At 34.9% G+C, this 21,998-nt stretch overlaps 1 protein-coding gene across 2 annotated transcripts in view; it reads right to left on the bottom strand.

Moving 5' to 3' along the window:
* VPS13C (vacuolar protein sorting 13 homolog C) overlaps nt 1-21,998 on the bottom strand; it is a 169,771-nt gene that overhangs the window by 71,904 nt on the left and 75,869 nt on the right. For both annotated transcript variants that reach the window (XM_043919267.1, XM_043919268.1), the window contains exons 31-44: nt 21,216-21,319; nt 20,861-21,028; nt 20,063-20,367; nt 17,645-17,792; nt 16,772-16,880; nt 12,706-12,842; nt 10,305-10,461; nt 8,847-8,926; nt 8,305-8,364; nt 7,470-7,626; nt 5,707-5,823; nt 2,516-2,619; nt 1,884-2,051; nt 205-509 (exon numbers count right to left, since the gene is read on the bottom strand). In XM_043919267.1, the coding sequence (XP_043775202.1) occupies nt 205-509; nt 1,884-2,051; nt 2,516-2,619; nt 5,707-5,823; nt 7,470-7,626; nt 8,305-8,364; nt 8,847-8,926; nt 10,305-10,461; nt 12,706-12,842; nt 16,772-16,880; nt 17,645-17,792; nt 20,063-20,367; nt 20,861-21,028; nt 21,216-21,319 (2,119 nt within the window). The remainder of the gene's footprint in view (nt 1-204; nt 510-1,883; nt 2,052-2,515; nt 2,620-5,706; nt 5,824-7,469; nt 7,627-8,304; nt 8,365-8,846; nt 8,927-10,304; nt 10,462-12,705; nt 12,843-16,771; nt 16,881-17,644; nt 17,793-20,062; nt 20,368-20,860; nt 21,029-21,215; nt 21,320-21,998) is intronic.

The following is a 21,998-nucleotide window of genomic DNA, read 5'->3' on the forward strand; positions in this document are numbered from 1 at the left end:
AATCCACCTAAAATGCAGGAGATGCAGGTATCTCCTGGGTAGGGAAGATTCCCTGGAGAAAGAAATGGCAACCCACTCCAGTATTCTTGCCTGGGAAATCCCATGGAGACAGGAGCCTGGTGGGCTATAGCCATGAGATGGAAAAAGAGTCAGACAAAACTTAGCGACTAAACAACAAAATGCAATTGGATTATATATTTATACCTGGACAGCTTTAGCTGAGTGAGTTGGATGTCCATTTTATCAATGACAGGGGGTAGAGAATGATGTCCCCTAGAAACTACATTAAATCGGTTTTCAACTGTTATTAAACCCAGATCTGCTATAATAGCATTAGGTGATACTGAAGACTGAGGAATGATAATAACTGGTGCTTTCAAGTTGATATCCATTAAAAGGCGGAAACTCTTTTCGGCCAAGTCTTTCATGCTGGAAGCAGCTCTTTCTGCAGCCTGGGCCGTAGCTGAGCTCAAAGCTTCTTTGGCAGTTTGAAAATTGTTGAGGAAGTTCTGTGGGAAAATACTGGTATTTAGAGTTCCCCTCAAAACAGGGATTTATTTTTTAAAGGAAAAACTTTAAAAAAGAGAAGCTAAATAAAAGAGGTGATGTAAAAGAGATGTTATTTATGACCGTGTACATGAAATAAAGTTTAGAAAGATACACTCTGAGATAATTAACATGAACAAGAGTCCCTTCACTTTATGTATTTCAGAGTTATTTGTTTATTGACAAATTTTGGTAGCAATTCTTTTGTGTGTGTGTGAAAATAACAATGTTTATTGAGGACTTGCTAAATGCTTTACATGTTTTTGTTTGTTTCATATTTTTAAAAGTTATTTATTTAAATTGGAGGCTAATTACTTTACAATATTGTGGTGGGTTTTGCCATACATCGACATGAAACCTCCCTTTCACTCATTTAAAACCTCCCTTTTACTCATGAATGTTGGCCTTTTTAACCTAAATTTACATAAAAAGATGGGAGGAGAAAGCTTTACAGCTCCCAAAGTAGCTTTGAATCTGTACCCTCTAGGTCATATGAATAAAGTCTAGTTTTAGAAACTAAGGTTTTGCCTGCTTATTTCTGAAGATTTTTTTCTTAAGTGTACTTCAACATGAGCAAAGGTGCTTAAGTGTTTATAATCTTGTTACCACTAATAATAGTCAAAAATTATTTATTTAGAGTAAGATACCATTCATCTCAATTTCAACTAAAAACAGAAAGACTTTTCCCAATAGAGAAAAGAACTGGAAGCAATATTCTTGATGCACATCCATTAATAACACAGATGGCTTATTTAGTTGTTATTTTAACTAAGCCCCCTCCAAATAAATTACTTTTCTGAAAAATAAAACATAGAAATGTGTGATTTGAAAGCTTTGATTAACAGTCCTACTAAAAGAAAGGCATAGGCAAATTAAACTCTTCACTCCATGAAACTTACATGGAAATAAATAATTTAAAGAATTTTATGGCCTTGTTGATGGTAATTATAATCAAAGCTGTAAGTTCCAGTATTAGCCCTTCCAATGCCTGATCATCTCCTTAAAGGATTCTTATAGCTAAACATCTTTTAAGGGTATCTCTCAAAACAACTAACACTGAAAAGCCTTAACTGAAACATCAGAAAGTATTTTCGAACTATGTAACTATGTTAAAGTTAAAGAATGATCCTTCATAGTTGGTTCAAACCAATGATAACAAAAACTCATTTAGTTATCCATCATGTAAAGGATTTCCTTAACTGTAATAATCTGTTCAGCATTTGGGAGTTTATCACACAACCTTATTTAGTAAAGATTTTGACTATCTAGATTCAGATACACAGGCAAAGATATTTAGGCTTCAGTGAGAAATAAATATATTTTTAAAATAAACTTACCAAAAGAGACATGAAGAATTTATGAACATATACAATCTGAATACAACCCACTTTGAGACTAAGTTTGCCATCTACTTTAGACATATCAGCATAGGCCTTTCCTTCTGTGGCATCTGGATAAAGAGTCATTTCAAACCTAAAGACTTCATCTCCCAAAATAGAGACAGCCTAAAAGTATTAAATTAACTCGTTATTACATCAAAAGAGTTGTATCACTGTATTACAAGGTTTCTTATTACAGAGTCCTTGACATATATAGAAGCATCATTTATATCTAAGCTTCAACAAAATACTAGTTAAAAGCATTTAACTTGACAATAACATTTTCCTATTAAAAAACATTTTCTATTAAACATTTAATAGAAATTTTAATAGAAATTATAACATTTTCTATTAAAAAAAGGTTTATCAATGGAGATATCAATCACTTAATTGGTCAAAAATAACTTTAACACATCATCTAGTCTATACACAATGTGAAAGCAGACAATGACCATATTCATGGACAATTCCCAACAAACTGCCTGACACATGACAGATACTACATATGCACTGAACAAATGATTAAAGACATCTCCAGACACAAAAAAACAAAAATGAATTTCAATATTGAAACATATTTTTTTAATTACCTTTTTGTGAATGGATGTTAAATCAACATTCGTAACTATGATATCCTTAAGTCTGGCAAACATGTCGGTCTGCTTTGGCCTCACAGAGACAGAGGCATCCATTCCTGTGGGAAACACAACACTTTTAATCTAAGCCAAATGAACTAATTCAGAGTTATTTAAATTCAATAATATACTACCAAGATAGAGAACAGATAAAATTACCATTAGACATATGTAAAGTAACAACTTAGTTTTTAATAGTTTTTAAAAAATTTTTGGCTGCTGCCATGTGGCATGTCAGACCTCAGTTCTCCAGCCAGGGATCAAACCAGCTCCCCCTGCGCTGGAAGCACAGAATCTTAACCACTGGACCACCAGGGACGTTCCAAAGGTGACAACTACTTTGTATGAGATACCTAATAAATATTATAATATCTTTAAGTGCTAGAAGCATCTCACCCATAAAATTTGTGAAAATTTTAAAACAGAAGTAATCGAATTTCAAAGACAATTAATCACAGGTCTTCAAACACAAGTATCCTGGGCGTTGGCATGATCAGAATCGGTCATTTAGGACAACAGCTAACATATGTTGAACATTTTATAAACATTATATAATGAAAACTATTAATCTGAAAACTAAGAATAGATATCATTTGATGAATAAATACTATTCGTTCTACAATAAACTGTAGCCAAAACACAACTTCTCTCCAAAAATGTTTGTCATTTTCATGATTTCTAAAGGCATGATTTTTAAATACTTCTCAAAGTGAATCCGAGAATGGCTACAGCTCAGCCCCAATAATGAACCTAGATCTTTACCACGCTACCCATAAACAGATCCTTAGTAGTATTTGCTGAATGGAACTGATTTTCTAACCCCTGTTAACTGCTTATTACATACATGACAGGCATTTTTCTTAATATATGCAAATATGCAAACTTAATCCTCACAACAATCCCACGAGCAATTATTATAACAGTGTCCATTTTATAGAAGAGGAAACTCAGGCATGGAAACATAAATTAACTTGCTCAAGGTCAACCAGTCAGTTTTAGGGCAAAATTTGAACGCTGACAGCCTGTTCCAGAATCCATGGTAAAATCTGAACTCCTCTTTCTATCAGGCTGATGATGAGTAAAGCTTATAAAATCTCTTTTAGAAACCTCTTTTAATGATGTTATATATGCACAAAAGGCAAGGGCAACAGGACAATGACATTTTCTTTACTTGGTGAGATGTTACGCTATTCATTTCTCAATTTAAAATCATATTATTCTGCAAATGCAAACAGAACATGAGACTAAATCTTAGACTTATTCTGAAAAAAATTTTTAAATATAAGAAATGTCTTGTATCAGTCATGAATCATAACAAATTTACTTCTAACATTTCAAAGCATATCTCTGAAAAGTTTGCAGGCGTCTTCAATATAAATAAACCCAAAGATGACTCATGATGACCTAGAGGGGTGGGAAGGTGGGGGGGGAGGTTCAAGAGGGAGGGGATATATGTATACATATGGCTCAGATGGTAAAGAATCTGCCTGCCAATGCAAGAGACCCAGATTCAATCCCTGAGCTGGGAAGATCCTCTGGAGAAGGAAATGGCAACCCACTCCAGTACTGTTGCCTGGGAAATCCCATGGACACAGGAGACTGCCAGGCTACAGTCCAGGGGGTCACAAAGAGTCCAATGTAACTAAGCAACTAACACACTCACTTTTTATAGCTCATTCACTTTTTTTTTTTTTAAATGACTGTGCTGGGTCTTCACTGCTGCACGCAGGCTTTTTTCTAGTTGCGTTGACTAGGGGCTACTCTTCTTTGTGATGCTAGGGCTTCTCGTTGTAGTGGCTTCTCTTGTTGCGACGCATGGGCTCGACAGTGCACGGGTTTCAGTAGTTCTGGTGCAAGGGCTCAGTAGCTGTGGTTCCCGTGCTCCAGAGTACAGGCTCAACAGTTGTGGTACATGATTAGTTGCTCCACAGCATGTGCTATCTTCCTGGAACAGGGGTAGAACCCATGTCTCTTGCACTGGCAGGCTAATTCTTTACCACTGAGTCACCAGGGAAGCCTACTGATTCACTTTTTTGTACAGCAGAAATTAACACAACATTGTAAAGCAACTATACTCCAATAAAATATTTTAAAAATAAATAAATAGGGCTTCCCTGGTGGTTCAGCAGTAAAGAATCTGCCTGCAATGCAGGAGATGCGCACGGGAAACGGGTTTGATCCCTGGTTCGGGAAGATCCCCTAGAGAAAGAAATGGCAACCCACTCTAGTATTCTTGCCTGGGTAATCCCATGGACAGAGGAGCCTGGCAGGCTACAGTCCATGAGGTCCCAAAAGAGTCAGATGCAACTAAGCAACTAAACAACAAATACATAATAAAGTTTACCATTTAAAAAATAAATAAATGGAAAGTCATACCATGCTAATGAATGAGAAAACTCAATATCGTTAAGATATCAATTCGCCCTAAATTGGTCTATAGATGCAATGCAATCCCAAGTAAAATACTACAAGGCTAAGAAGAAAAAAAAAAATACTACAAAGCTTTTTGTTGAAATTGGCTGCTGTCCTTGAAGTCGCTAAGTCATGTTCAAATCTTTGTGACCCCATCAACTGCTGCAAACCAGACTCCTCTGTCCTACACTATCTCCTGGAATTTGCTCAAATTCATGTCCATTGAGTCTATCTAACCATCTCATCCTCTGCCGTCTCCTATTCTTTTTGCCTTCAATCTTTCCCAGCATCAGGGTCTTTTCCATGAGTCAGCTCTTCACATCAGGTGGTCAAAATATTGGAGCTTCAGCTTCAGCATCAGTCCTTCCAATGAATATTCAGAGTTGATTTCCTTTAGAATGAACTGGTTTGATCTCCTTGCAATCCAAGGAACTCTCAAGAGTCTTCTTCAACATCACAGTTCAAAAGCATCAATTCTTCAGCACTCAGCTTTCTTCATGGTCCAACTCTCACAACTGTGAAGTTGGAAAGCTAATGGTAAAATTTACATGGAAATACAAAGAATGTGGAATAGCCAATCAGATGAGAGGAAAAATATAATTTTACTGTTACTGAAATCTTAGGGGAAAAAAAAAAAAGACAAGCCATGAGAAATGTACCATGCAACAAGCTCATTCTTCCTGAAGGTCTACGTAAAGAAACAAAAATACCTACACCAAGGAAGAACTACTTACCATGTATTCTAATATCAGCAATGTTACACTTCTGATCACAGATAAAAACATTAAATGCATTTAATTTAGCGGTGACCTTTAAATCAAACACATCGTCTTGAGAAGAGGTGCTGGATACTGAAAAGTAACAAAATCCTTGTGATCAGGATCAAAATGTAAAGATGATATAGCACATAAACTAATCTCAAATTCACTAGAAGTACAATATGAACTGTGAAGAACCAAAAAGGTGTCCATTAAGACTATACATAATTAATATTATTTTTAAATCAATTTTCAAATGCCAATCAGACAAAAACTGGCATTTTTCCATCCAAATTAAAAATAAAGGCAACCTTTATTAGCACCTGGTAAGTTCAATTTTGTTAGATGGAAAACTTTACTATAACTTTTCTTCTAGGAAAAAAAGAAAAATCCCTATAATAGAATCTAGGATCCCATTAGAAATAAATTTTGATTTGGAACTTCTTTTCACATCATATATTAGATCAAAGAAAAATATTTCATGAAAAACTGAAATGGTAAATTAGTAAAAATATGTATTATTAACTGTGACACATACATGTTATTAACTATACAGCCAATTTCTCTAGATTGCATTCTGTTTCTCCATGAAGAATCCTAAGATAAAATGTGTTAAGAAATGAACATAAAGAGCTAAAGTTAAGGAACAAAAAGTTACTTTATAACATGTATTGGTGTCTGTGTACATGTGTCTAAGAATAACAATCAAATGGATTCCCTTAATCTATTTTAGTTCAAGTCCTGATTGATAAATATAAGATATAATTTCCTAGAGATGTGTCTTGACTGAAGGAAACAACGTTTCTTATAAAACTGTAAAAGTATGGGGACATCAATCCTTAATCACCAAGATGATAAAAGAGTTTGTTTTTTTTTTTTCCCTTAAAATTTAAAGTAGCATAATCAAAGCATAAAAAACAGCTACACAGCATAACTAGAATATTGTTTCTTTGGATTAGGATTTTTTTTATAGTTTATTGTGAGCTTAAATATTCCCTGTATCAGATCTAATATTACTAACAGCTTTATACTTTAAAGATGCCAGTAATATAGATATAATGCAAACAGATAATGGTTTGAAAATTAAATGACCAGATGTTAGATACTCACATCATATGATATGAAAGAAAAATAATTAAAATAATATTTGACTTAAAAATAAGCACATGTTCACTCAGGCTACACTACATCTAACATTTTCAGGGCACAAGTCACGGCATGTGCCCATACCTCTATGTGACTTAAATACAGTTTTGGTTAGAAACCAAAGTGAGCATGTCTCTTCCACGAGATTATTCCTTTTGTGTCTTGCGAAGCCTAAACCTGTTGAGTACCAGGTAGTTTTACCTGACTGAAATGGGCCTTTGTTACTAAGCATGACAGTGATCATACTTTAATTTCTTCCTTTCTCACTTTCACTAGAATGAAGGCTATGGGTACATCAATACAAAGTATATACGACTTTATTTTATGAAAAAGCAAGGCAGTGAAATCAAATATAAATACATGATTAATATTAAACACTTATTTAAAATCTCTCACTAAATTTATATCAATACCATAAGAGTAAAATCCACTTTCTTTTGAAACCAACATAATCTGTTAAAGCACTGGAAACATTAAGGTGCTAAATGGTCATCTTATCTTAAAAATACAAGTTATTCAGTTCAGTTCAGTTATTACATATGATTATTAAAGTTCAGGTAGAAAGTATGAGACCATGACTCAAAAGTTAATACCAGTTTTGGCAATGATACTTCTGGACTCCCCCATAAGTGGTTTCAGCTCCGAGTCCTTCTTAGAAGGTTCAGAGGATGGAACGGCAGAGGACAAAAAATCCATGAAGGACAGTAAAGCTTCCAAATGAAGAACTAAGTCTAAAGATGAAAATGAAACCTAAGATAATGAACAATTAGAGAGGCAAATTTCAGATATAGAAACATTTTTATGTCAAACTTCAACATATACAAGTAGCCCAAGAATAGTTCAACCAAGGACCTTTTTTATTTGAGAAAAAATTCACTATTACTTTGTTAATCCTTTACCAGACAATAAACTAACACTGCTAACTTCCACACATGACCATACTTCTAACCTCAACAGAACTTAAAAGGTTTTAAGTAAAGATTTAGGAAGTATTATCAGCCTTAGCTCAGTCCCCTTACAGATGGTTCCAAGAGCAATGTCTGTACTGAGCCATACTTTCTGCCTGACCCTTAATTTTTTTCTAATCCTAAAGTCGTTAACAATTTAAGTGCTTAATGCTTCCATTAATAGGACGTCAAATAAGAGTTGTGAATAAAATTCCCTTAAAAATGTATTATTTTGTCCTCAACAAGGAATCATTAATTTTTACCTGGGAAACAAATAGTCTTTTAGGAAATCAAATAAACTTTTGTAATAATTTTATCTCAGCTCTATATTCATTTCTCCCATCTACAAGATTAGATCTATTATTATTACCACTCTTACTCTAATTTTAGAACTCACAATCTTATAGCTAAAGATGGCTTTGAAGCTATATTCAATCATTAACATATACCCCAACCTTACAGTGAGTTAGAAAAGACATACCTCAAGTGTTTGTTTGGTATTGTCATGAATAGTTTTAAATTCTGGTCCATCAATGTCTGCCTACAAATAATGGAGGATGAAATCACCAGGTTGGAAACAATAAAAATTCACACATTGCAATATATACATTGCAATACACATAGTCTTTACTTTTCAAAGCATGCTATGAAAACACTATAAAAATATTTTTAAAAGCAAAGAAGAATATGCCAAAAACACAAACACATAAGTAATTCTCACATTCTGGAAAAGCAAAAACCCAAACTAGGAGGAAATGCTAAAGGTAGGGAAAATGCTAGTGCATCTGGATTATATTTTGCTTCAAATTACAATGGAAGTTTGTGTACTTCCACTTATTCAAAAACATACAATTAACTCTGAAGGTTATTGAAATGATCCAAGACCGTCAGATGCTTGCATAATGCACTATAATCAACCAGTTTTAGAATAAAAAAATTTAGGGGAAAAAACTGAGATATTAAATATGAGGGATAACTTCATACATTCAAATAGTAAAGAATTTTAGAAATGAAACTAGGTACCTTTGTCAATAACATTTTCAGAAGGGGTTCATCTGTTACATTGGAAGAGTTAATAATGTGAAGAGGTCCTCCTTTAGAGTCTAAAAGAGAAAGAGAGATCATTAAGTCTTTCGGATGTTTCAAATATATTAAAAACAGATCAGCCAGATACACAACATACACATTTCTCAAACCTCAAGAGTTGGGTGGTGTGGTGGGTAAGAATCCACCTGCCAGTGTAGAGGACACAGGTTCCATCTCTGGTCCGGGAAGATTTCACAACGCTACGGAGCAACTAAAGCCTGTGTGCCCTAGGGCACTTGAGTTACAACTACTGAGCCTATGTGAGGCAACTACTGAAGCCTGTGTGCGCGAGAGCCCGCACCCCACAACTACTGAGCCTGCGGGCTGCGATTACTGAAGCCCTTGAACCTAGAGGCTGTGCTCTGCAACAAGAGAAGCCACCACAAGAAGTCCCACGCACCAGAAGAAAGAGGAGGCCCAGCCCACCCCAACCAGAGAAAGCACATGCAAAGCAATGCAGACCCAGCACAGACAAAAATAAATACTGAAAATTAATTTTTAAAGAACTCAAGAGTTGTATGCTAAAAATGGTGACTTTTACTATATGTAATCATATCTCAGTAAAACTGACTTTGAAATAAAATCCAAGATACTCCACAAAGACAAAAAACCCAGCACTGGCCAATTACAAATGATATATTTGGTACTACTGGTATTACTTATTTCAACAAATAAGAATACATTAAAGAACAAAACTATAAAATACTTAAACTAGGGATTATTCTCAATACAAGTCTGCTTTACTTAAAGTGACCCCATAGAATTCCAATGAACTTTAAACACCCGTATTCACTTTAAAAGTTACTTTGGTGCAATTTAGAAAGTGAATTTGAAAGGCTGAAAAGACTACAGAAGAATGCTAAATTTTTTCCTCTATATATTTCTGTATTGCTTGTTATTTTTTACAAGTATATATTAATATTATTAAACACAAAATATACTGCTGTAATTTAAAAATACATTTAAAAATCAAACAAAAAATTTACTTTCTAGTAAACTAACTCACCTTTCAAAAAGGGTCCCTGGGCTCTATACCTGAGTATTGTACTTGGGTTGTGATTTCCTAATATGTCAGTTCACAGAGAACAGTTATAATGTTGCCTTTTACAAGTTCTGAAGTGTTTTGTATAGACACTGGAGACATAGGCCTCATTCTCTTTTAGATATACTCTACTTTGTGCTAAATATTTAGATATAGATTTACTTTATAATCAATTACTACACAGATAATGAATTTTTAATTTTTAAATATAAAATTACTTTCTATTAAATGTAATAAATTTAAACTAATTAAATAATTACAGTGACACTAATAGATATGCTTAAAGTTTATAAAAAGGTAGGGACCTCTGCCTATTACATGTACAATTTACAGAGACTATACTTCATACTTACCAGTGAACTCAAAGCATCGCATACTAATCTTTTTTAGATAAGCTTCAGCAGTCAGGTCATAGGCTTTAATTCTAGCTTCCAGTCCAAGCTGCAGGACATTTAGTTCATGTAAAGGTCTTCCTTTCTTTTCTGCTTTTTCCATCAAAGTAATCACAACCTAGAAAAAGATATCAGTATTACCACAAACTATTTCACTAATATACAATGAAGATAAGTTAACAATTTAATAACCATCCAGAGTGACATAATAAAAAATTCACACAATGTGCACTTCTATTTGTGTCTGGAAATTGCCTAGGATTATTTACTTTGGAAGGCACACTTACCTGTTCAGACTTTTAAAGCACAGCCAATATATTCTAGTGGATTTCAAGACAGCTATGAAAAAAAAAAAGTGGTTCTGCCTAATTCCCAGTAGTCCTAGTCTGATGGATGGTGTCAGACTAAATCTCAAAGTCTGGGATATACAGTCAATTTCTAAACTACTCCTAAGGCAAGGTTTCTCAGCCTTGGCACCAATGACATGTGGGGCTGATCATCCTTTCCAGGGAGGAGCAGTCCCAAGCACTAGAGACTGTTCAGTGGCCTCACCAGCCTCTGCCCACTGGCTGCCAGTAGGCTCCTCTCTCTGGATGGCAACAACCCAAAATCTCTCCAGATGATGCCTATTATCGGCAAACTGCTTCCTCCCACCCTAATCACTGTCCTCTCAAAGACAACTGTAATTACAAGTATCACAAGTGATATTAAAAAGGATTTATGGGTTTTTCTATGTACATATGTTAATGAAGCCCATTTGCAAACAGAATGATTCATCTATCAATGTTTCAACTATCAAAGCTTAAAAATCTTCAATAACTCTTAACATCACCAGAAAAACAGCAGAGGTTTAACATTAAGGAAGTTTGTTTCAAAGCATATATTTCAGATTTTAAAAGTAGCATTCATTTGTTTAAAATTTTATTATGCTTAACTCAGAGACAGAATATAACCTCTACACAAGTCTTTAACGATGAAAGGATTTTCAGAGGAAATGTTTTTCTTCCAAGTCCCTCTATGTGTGACGCTTTCGCACATATAAACATGTTTACATCTGGTTCCTCTCTCTACCCTGTCCCAGTCCCCTTCCTGAATCCTGTTTCTCAGACTCCATTTTATTATTCTTTAAAAACGCAACCCAAATCTCACTTCCTCCAGGATATCTTCCCTGATGTTCTCAGACTGCTTAGATGCCCTCTTCCCACTATGGGGGCACCAAGGATGGAAACCACCTGCCTTGGCTGGGCATGACGGTAACCGCGTGCCTGGACTGTCTCACAACAGAAGGTCTAATAAGGAAAACAGAGCTTCCCCCGGAAACGAATGGAGAGAATTTGGGATAAAAGGAGGGAGGAGATGCCAGTGAACAAACCCGCAAGAATTCAGGCAGGGCCAAAAGGCAGAGAGGGGAGACAAAACATCCAGCCAACTTCCCAGAAGCCCTCACATTGCTATCGACATCGGCCGAGTCACGTGTGCACCATCAGGAAGGACCCTGAGTCACCAAACATCTTTGGTGAGCAAGATGACTGGCCAGAGATAACCCGGAAACTAACCCCATTACCATAAATCCGAGACTGGGAACCATGTGACGAACAGTTCTTCTAGGTTCCCTTATCCTACTGCTCTTGGTCCAGGCATCCTTTCCCAATAGTCTCTTGTGTTGTCAGGATATGTATCTCCTCAGACAATATATTACTGTTAGACAAGAGCCCACTCTGGAACCCTGGAAAGGGTCCCCCATCCTGTAACACTACCATCATTGTCATAAGCTCCCTAGGTACATTTTTAGTGGGAATTTAAAAAATGTAATTAGTGGGAATGTAATTTAATGGGGATATTACAAAAATGTTAACGGTTTTCTTGTTTGAGTTGAGTCTATGCCTTTTACCTTTGTTTCCTTAGCACTTAGCACATGCAATGAGTATTTGTTACATGTGTGAATACAGAAGAGGAAAATTCATTTACTCTTTCCTTAAGAATCTGCAGATGGACAGCAGATTAAAAATAAGATAACATATTTTAAATTTATACACATTTTATTGTATGTATTAATGGTTTCTAAAATTTGCAAAGAATTTTCTCAGTCCTCTTCCTGTCTTTCCTATACAAAACCCAAAGCAAGCCACATTCCATCGGTCCTAAAATCACTTGAAAAGCGTGTTAGAGGGCATACTACCATGTTCTCTGTGAAATATTATATCCTCCAAATATAACTCATCTTTAACAAACTCTCAAATTTATAAACATTACATCTATATACAAATTACAAATAGCCTATATAACATTTTTTTAGTAGAGTAATTCCAAATATCCATTATTTATTCACCTCATTTTATAAAAACAGATGAAAATTACATACCTCTTTAACTTCAAAATTCAACAGCATATTAATGATGTCTACAGATTTTATTTCTTCCACTCCAGCTGTTGAAGTATCTTGAGAAACATGCACATCTTGTTTTAACGTAGAGATTTCAAGTGGCTCTTTACTTTCACCTAAAGATGTTTAAAAGAAATTCATTTACCTCTATTCACACATTTCCTACATGAATACTCAGTGAGAACTTAGACAAGTACTCCAGACTTGGTGCAAGCATTCAAAATCTACAAATCAGAATTATACAGCCCCAGCCCTTAGGGAGCTCAGTTTAGTAGAAGATACATATAAACACACACATATATAGTACAAACAAAATAAGCAGGCTTCAACTGCTTATTAAATAGACACATTAAACAGACAAATGTTGATAGACTCTATGTAAATGGATAGAAACCACATAACTAGGCAAGACACTGCCATGAGGAGGTCAAGAAAGTCTTAACTGGAGAGTTATCATTCAAGCGGAACTGGAGGATCTCCTCAAACAGAGGAAACATTCTAAGAATAAAATAAGAGGTAGCAGAAAATCACAGAGAAAGAACACATCGGGACAGGTTTTGCAAACAGAATGGAGTTTGATATGGTTAAATCATGAGGTGAATAACAAGAATGCAGCTTTGATAAGAAAAAAAGAAGGGGAAAGTTGAAGCTTCTTGTGCCATACCAAAACCAAAAGTAAAACCAAATGACTATGGGCTTGTTGTCCTGAAATTCATACCCTGAAACACAACAAAATTTGCTTTCCAAATTATAACACACAACACTAATAACAGCTATCACTTGCTAAGTACTCACCTCTGTGTAGGATGCTGTGCTAACAGATGTACATGGACTAGCGCAGTTAACTCTCGTAACAATACTTTGAAGTAAAAACTTTATTGTTCTCACTTCCCAGATGAGCAAACTGAGGTCCCAACAGACTCAGTACCTTGCTTAGTGTTTTCCATGTGGAAAGCCACTGCTGTTAATTATTACCTTTGAGAAAGCAATACACAGGCCAAGGTTTCTTAACTATCACCTTATTTTAGCACTGTTTCAGGCATAATGAGATCCAGGGGAAATAATTCTAGCAAATATTTTGCTTTTAGAAAACAATTCCTAGAATAGGCAAAGATTTCTTAAATAGAAAACAAAAGCCCTGATCATTTAAAAAATATGTATTAAAGTTCATTCTATTAAACAGAAGGCCCATTAAGAGTGAAAAGGTAAACCACAGATAGAGAGAAATTTCTACACATATACTAACATGTATACATATAGCAAACGTAACCAGCAAAGGGCTGCTATCCAGAATGAATAAATAATTCCCATACACCAATTAGAAAAAAAGACCACACCTTAATAAAAACGGTCAACAGACTTGAATGTGTGCTTAGTCGCTCAGTCGTATTTGACTCTTTGCAACCCTATGGACTGTAGCCTGCCAGGCTCGCCTGTCCATAGAATTTTCCAGGCAACAATTCTGGAGTGGGTTTGCCATTTCCTTCTCCAGGGGATCTTCCCGACCCAGGGATTCAACCTGCATCTCTTTCGTCTCCTGCATTAGCAGGTGGATTCTTTACCACTGAGCCACCTAGGAAGCCCCCATACTACACTTGATCTTAGTCAAAAGGCTGAGAAGACTTGAATGATCATGTCGAAAAAGAGAATATCCAAATAACCAATAAGCATATGAAAAGATCCTCAATTTCATTAGTTACCAAGGAATAAATAAAAACCACAGAGATACCACTATATAACCAACAGAACAGCTAAAATTTACAAGACTGACAATGGCCTTCCTGGTGAGAATGTGAAAAAACTGGAACTCTCATACATAGCTGGTAGCAAAGTAAATTGATTCAACCACTTGGAAAACTGGTCAGTATAACCTGGCATAAGTTACTGAAGCTAAATGTAAGCTAACATGTAACCCGGTAATTCTACTCTTAGTTGTATATTCAAAACAAAAAAAGTAATGTAACTGTACCAAAAGATTGAGCAATAACTTTCATAGCAGCTTTACTCATGATAGTCAAAAACTGGAAACAGGAATAAAAGGAACAAACTAGTACTAGATATTCCAACAGATGAATCCCACAAACAAAATGTTGAACGAAAGAAGCCAAAAAAGAATAAGTAATGTTTGTATGATTCCATTTATATGAAATTCAAAAAGAGAGAAAACTGCTCTATCTATGGTATTACAAACTAGAATGGCAGTAAATTCTGGGTAGATCTTAGGGCAGGGTGGGAGTTTGGTACTGACCAGAAAAGAGTGGAGGGCTCTAGGGTGCAGTACTGGAAATGTTTTATATCTTAATCATGGTGATTACACCGGTGTAGCCATATATAAATAAGTTCACTGAATTGTACACTTTACTGTATGTATTAACACACTTGTTAAAAAAAAAGACGCCCCCCTAGTTTTTTCGTTGTGTGTCTGTGTTTGTTGTTATCATTACTGCTGTTTTTGAGATACAACTGACTTAAATTATTGAACCCAAACCCAAAGCTGGTGCCCTGTGACAACCTGGAGGGACACGGTGGGAGGGGGTGCAGGAGGGAGGGACACATGTATGCCTACGGCCAATTCATGTTGATGTATGGCAATAAGCATCACAATATTGTAAAGTAACTATCCTCCAATTAAAATTTTAAAATACTGTATTAGTTTTAGGTAAAAAAAAAAAAAACCAAAAACTTTAAAATCGAAAAAAAAATACAGTGATATACCATTTTTCACTCAGCGAATTGGCAAAAATTTTAAAATCTGATAATATGCTGTGTTAGAAAAGGCACAGAAAAACAACCTGACGGGAGTACAAAACACTCACACTCATTTTGCATATAAGCTCTACGAGGTTCAACTGTCAAAACAATAAGTGAAATTAAATGTTATTACATGTACTAATTAAATTATTATTTTAACAAAACTAAACACTCTCTTATCCAGTAGTCCTGGTATTTTACCAACAGATAAACATGTACGTGTAAAAGTGTATGCACTAGAATAATGCAACATAATAAATGTGAAAGACTGAAATAAATCTGACATGTCCATTAATAGGGACTTCATAAATTATGATACTTCAACAGAATTTAATACCAAGCCTCCATTAAAAAGAATGAGTTAGGTCTATACATAGAATATATACAGATATGAACACCAAGATACACTATGTATGTGTTTATGCTGCTAAGTCATGTCAGTTGTGTCCTACTCTTTGCACCCCCATGAACTGCCTGCCAGGCTCCTCCATCATGGGATTCTCCAGGCATGAATACTGGAGTGGGTTACCATGCCCTCTTTTAGGCTATGTGTATACACATACATATAAAACAGCTTAGAAAATAAGTCTGGTCATTACTTTGCCTCAAGTGAAAGGACCACTATATCTAATCATTTAAATTCTCTTGCATTTATATTGCAGTACAATATTTTCAGTATCTTTGTCTAGTGGTAATTTATCAACCACCTCAGTTTTTACACCTATATTACTAGTGTGTGCATGCTCAGTTATGTCCAACTCTTTGAGACCCCATGGAGTACAGCCTACAAGGTTCCTCTGTCCATGGGATTTTCCAAGCAAGAATACTGGATTGGGATGCTATTTCCTTCTCCAGGGAATCTCCCCAATCCAGGGATCGAACCTACATCTCCTGCATTGTCACGTGGATTCTTTACCACTGAGCCTCAAGGGAAGCCCCAGGTATATTACTACTAAATCTTATTTAAAAGTCAGATCGAGTATGCTACACAGCATACTGTCAACTTAAATTTTTTTCTTTCCTATATGTGCAAATTCAAAACTTATTCCAGCAATTCACCACTGATCTGAAACCCTTCTTTCTGGCCTCCTCCTAACTCATGCAACTTAGAAATAACTGACAGTTTGTTTAACTTAAAAGCAAATTGTTGTTTTATTCAATAGCATCTTATTTATTTTCTTGGTAATACAAATCACAGTTGTAAATATGTGTTCATTTACTTCATTTTTATTGTCCATCTCCCCTACTAAATTGTAAATAACATATATTATGCCACCTATCGTCAGCCTCTTACCTGTCTCCTGTATTCTTGGTTTTACTTTATTCAAATCTTCAGGAGCCTCACCAAGATTTTCTGCTAGTATTCCAAATAAAAGATTAAGATCTTCTTGATTTAGATTAACCTGTGAAATACAATGTTCCAAGAAAAGATAATTTCATTTTTAATGAAACAATTCTAATACAGAAAATAAATCCTTAGTAACAAAACACTAAGAACCAAATAATCTTAATGCTGACTAAAAAATTATATACTCACTATACACTCAAGTATTTCACTACTTATTTCATGTTAAAAATCTCATTTTCAAAGATAAGACAGTGTCTGAGAAAAACAGTATGATTTATGAGTCAGTATTAGTTTCATCTACTTAATCAATATGATTCTCAGTGAAAGTTAATAATGATTAAAGAAATCAGATCACCTTTTTTTAAGAAGTTAATTTTGGAACATAAGTGCTACTAAGCACACATAAGTGCTATTTTTTAAACAATAACAATTTCAATGTAATAGAAAGGCCATCTTCAATATAAAAATATGGTTCATTCAATGCTATAATTATCTTATGGGTACTTAGATATCCCTAAAATAAAAAGTTGTGTATATAATATATAGAAGAAATAGAATTATAATATACTGATACTAATAATTTACAAGTAGATCTCTGCTAATGTGTATATATAACAAATTTAAAAGCTAAAGAACACTTAACTAAAGATTAAATTCTACTAAAAACAATGAAGATACTGTTGGACAATATCACACTGAAATTATTCTTACAATAATCAGTAAAAAAAAAAAAAGTTCACATTTCATTTGGATTTATAATGAGAAAATCTTCAGAGTCTCAACTTTCAATAACAAGGTTTTTTCCACTCATATACTCACATTCATTGACTCAAGATGTCCTTTAATTTCCACAACAGGCACCTTGTGGTACCAAGATGCAGCTAGATTCCGATTTACAAAAAACTCCAAGTTAATTGGGTGCAACAGCTGAATATCAGGATGGGAGATTCCTGGCTGGATCACTGTCCTAATGAGAAATATAATTGATATATATGCATAAACATAGGGGCAAATGCAACATATCATTTAAAAAAACATAAAGTCCAAAGTTGTTGCTCTAAATGCAGATTTGAAACACAATGCTGTTTTAGTGTTTTCTAAACTTGATTTATAGTTAATTTAATCTACAATGCACCAGCACGAACAGATTAAAATACAGCTGACCTTTGGACAACACGGTCCATGGGGTCTAAAGAGTCGGACATGACTGAGCGACTTCACTTTCATTTTCACTTTTGAACAACACAGGGCAGCGGCCGGGGGGCTAGTGGTGACAACCCTCCATGCAATCATGTAACTTATACTTTGCCCTCCATATTTTGGTTCCTCTGTATATGCATTTCCTCCACAACTGTGGCTCCAAACAACCATGGACTGTTATTTACCATTATTTACCACTGGGAAAAAAAAATCTGCTTATAAGCAGAATCATGCAGTTCAAACCCATGTTGTTCAAGGGTCAACTGTATATGATATACAATTAGCCTTTAAGAAAACATTTTCTTTAAACAGAAGATAGATGACAGTAATTTTTAAAAAGAAACTGATATCACTGACAATATGGGGGAATTATCAGTATAGTTGTTCAAGGACTCATACATACTCTGGTACAGAGACTAGAGAAAAAAATGGCAAGATGAAAAGCAAGCTGTTTCTAAGTTTATAAAGCTCTTCACCAGGATTCTTTTCTTGCCTTATAATCATTGCTTTTTTACTCAAGACAATTAAATATCCTTGGATGGGGTAGAAAGTGATTTTAAAATGAATGGACACACTCAAACAAAAAAAAATGTATGGACACACTTTCAAATGTCCTCTGGTGTGAGCCCAAGAGCTACATCATAACTTACATAGCATTCCTGCCAAAAATGTATAAGCTCAATTAAATCATGAGAAATCACTCAGACAAAATTGAGACTCATTCCATGAAACAACTAGACTATACTCTTCAAAACTGTCATCATCACGAAAAACAAAGAAAAGCTAAAGAACTATTACAGAATAAATATCTACCAGTACAGAAATCCCCCTCACTAGTACAAAATACAATTTGATGCCACATGTTACCAGGGACTGAAGGGCAAATTCTTGGCCCAACTGGTAAAATCTGAATATTGAATGCATGTGCTCTGTGCTCTGCCCATGGGATTTCCCAGGCAAGAATACTGGAGTGGGCTGTCATGCCCTCCCTCCAGGGCATCTTCCTGACCCAACCTGCAACTCCTGCCTGCACTGCAGGTGCATTCCTTACTGCTGAGACAGTGGGGAAGCCCTATTGTACCCATATTGGATAATATATTACACCAATGTTAAACTTCCAGAATTTGCTAACTGTGTGATTATGTAAGAAGATTAAAGTCCTTGCTCTCAGGAGACACATGCTAAAGCGGGGCAAAGGGTAAGATATCTATTCTCAAATAGTTTAGCAAAAAATGTTTTAACTTCCAGTTATGAAACAAACCTTGGGGATGTAATGTATAGGATGGTGACTATAGTTAATATTACTATATTATGTATTTGAAAGTTGCTAAGAGAGCAGATCTTGAAAGTTCTCATAACAACAAAAAATTTCTGGTATATGTGTGTTGACAAATGTTAACCAGACTTACTGTGGTGACCATTTTGCAATACATACAAATATCAAATTGCTATGCTGCATATCTGAAACTAATATAATATTACTGCCAATTGTATCTCAATAAAAATAAAATTTTTAACTTTAAAATATTTTAAATAATAATAAGTATATACACAGAATTAAAGCAAAGGTAAACAATTGGTGAATCCAGGCAAAGGATTACATGTGAACTCACAGTACTACTTTTGCAATCTGTCTGAAGGCTTGAGATTTTTCAAAATAAAAAGCTGATTTAAAAGATTTCCCCTGTGGTCCAGTGGTTAAGAATGCAGATTCACTGCATGAACCCATGCAATGGGACATGGGTTCAATCCCTGGTCAGGGATCGAGGATCCCACATGCCTTGGAGCAACTAAGCCTGTGCACCACAATCAGAGAGCCTACGCACTTCAAAGAAAATCCCGTGTGACGCAACAAAGAACCTGCGTGACACAACTAAGACACAACACAGCCAAAAGATAAATAAATATTTTAAAATAACTGATTTAAGATACTGCTCTGTGCAACACAAGTATGTTGAGTGTGAATTTCAACAGTCATAAAACTTCACAGACAATATTAAATAACACTTGAATACATAATTATTGAAAGAGCATTACCTAGAAAGTTTCAGTTCTGTTAGTTGCACATCCATTCTATCAATCACTGGAGGGTCTGCGTAGTTTTCACCAGATATCAGACTGAACTGATTCTGAACTCTGATTAACCCAAGATCAACCACTACTGCATTGGTGGAAATGGAAGACTGTGGGATGACTATAACTGGTGCTTTCAAATCAATATTAATGGAAACACGAAAGCTCCTCTGGGCAAAATCTTTCACACTTGTGGCGGCCTTTTCTGCAGCCTGAGCAGTAGCTGCGCTCAGAGCCTCTTTCGCTGTCTGGAAATTGTTCAGGAAGTTCTGGAGACACAAAGTAAAAGGAGAAATTCAAACAGGAGGACAAGCACATCATTTCTAACACCATCTTCTTTTTATTTTTGTGCTAATGTTTTCCCAATAAGTAACTTTCAGTTGAGTTCTATTTTCTTAACATTAGGAAAGAATTACTGACTACCCATCCATATGCATGAGCTACCTGAAAACGGCTAATTATAAATAGAGTTATATGGCTGAGAAACCGAGAAAAAAAATTTGAATAGTTTTTACACTAGAGAATTTAGATTCATTATGTTCCAGCAAAAACAATTTCAGTTGTAGACAATGCTAGACAAAAATCATTAAATGATTTCAACTGTTAAAGAGAGGTTTTGACCTCTACATTAATCCATAAATAACATCAATAATCAAATCAATGCACATCCTAAAATTCAAAGTTTTAAGATTTCAATCATAATTATCAGACTTGTTTAAGTACTTCTAAGTAAAAAAATCTATACATAAATGGTGATTTTACCAGAAGTGACATGAGGAATTTATGGAGATAGACAATCTGAATACAGCCAACATTCAGTGATACCACACCATCCACCTTGGACATGTCAGTATAGGAATCCCCCTCAGTAGCATCTGGATACAAATCCAGGTTAAAATGAAAGACTTCATTTCCCATTATTGACACAGCCTGAAAAGCAGAAATGTGGATGAATAATGACAATGACAAAATAAAATCCCTATTGAAAAGGGTTTATAATCATTATAGAAACATTTTTCTATCAAAATATATTTCATTAGCATTTTAAAAATATATATATTTTTTAAAATAAAATCTCTCATTCACCAAAAAACATTAATGATTTACTGTCACCTACTTTTTTATGAACTGTCTTAGGATCAACATCTGTGACAATAATATTTTCCAATCTGGCAAATAGTGACTGCTTTCTTGACTGAAGAGAAAGGGAAGAATCGAGTCCTGAAAAGAAGCGTATTATTTTAATTTCTACAGACACCATAATAAGATCTTAAGATTTTTCTTCTATTGCATACCTTTATTTTATAGGTGCTATTTTTATAAATTTAGCAATGTCTGAACTCCCAATTGATAAGGGCAATATTAGATATTTTTGGTTTTATAAACAATGAAGCATATAAATTCATTAAAAAATAATTATTTGAACTTTCAACCTTGTGAAGAAACTACATCTAGTGCGAATAGATCATCTTAGGATTTTAGTAAATTCTTTATACCTTATATCCAGTCATTTACATGGAGACTATAAAAGTTTCATGAATCAACTTCAGATTAGTAGATGCACTGCCAGTTCAGAAAGAACAAAGAAAAAGCCTAGTTTTCTGGGTTTTAAGATCTTCAAGAATTGTATTACACATATTTTTTACCTTTACCAGATCCCAAAGAGCTTGTAAAGACAGAGTCAGAGAAAAAAGCTAGACTCATTTAGCAGCTTTTGCCTAAAAGAACATAATGGGCCTTTAGGATTTGTTCTTCATAAGGCTGCTTTGTATTTGCACCAAGATAAAGCATATTCACAGACCTTAAACTGAATTCTGGGTTGACACTTAGCTCAACTCATCAAGAGCATCCCTACATTGATATTAGTATTCCTTTCACCTCTGAGACAACTCTCGTGTGT

The sequence above is a fragment of the Cervus elaphus genome, chromosome 12, assembly GCF_910594005.1.
Source record: "Cervus elaphus chromosome 12, mCerEla1.1, whole genome shotgun sequence".
Taxonomy (NCBI): Eukaryota; Metazoa; Chordata; class Mammalia; order Artiodactyla; family Cervidae; genus Cervus; species Cervus elaphus.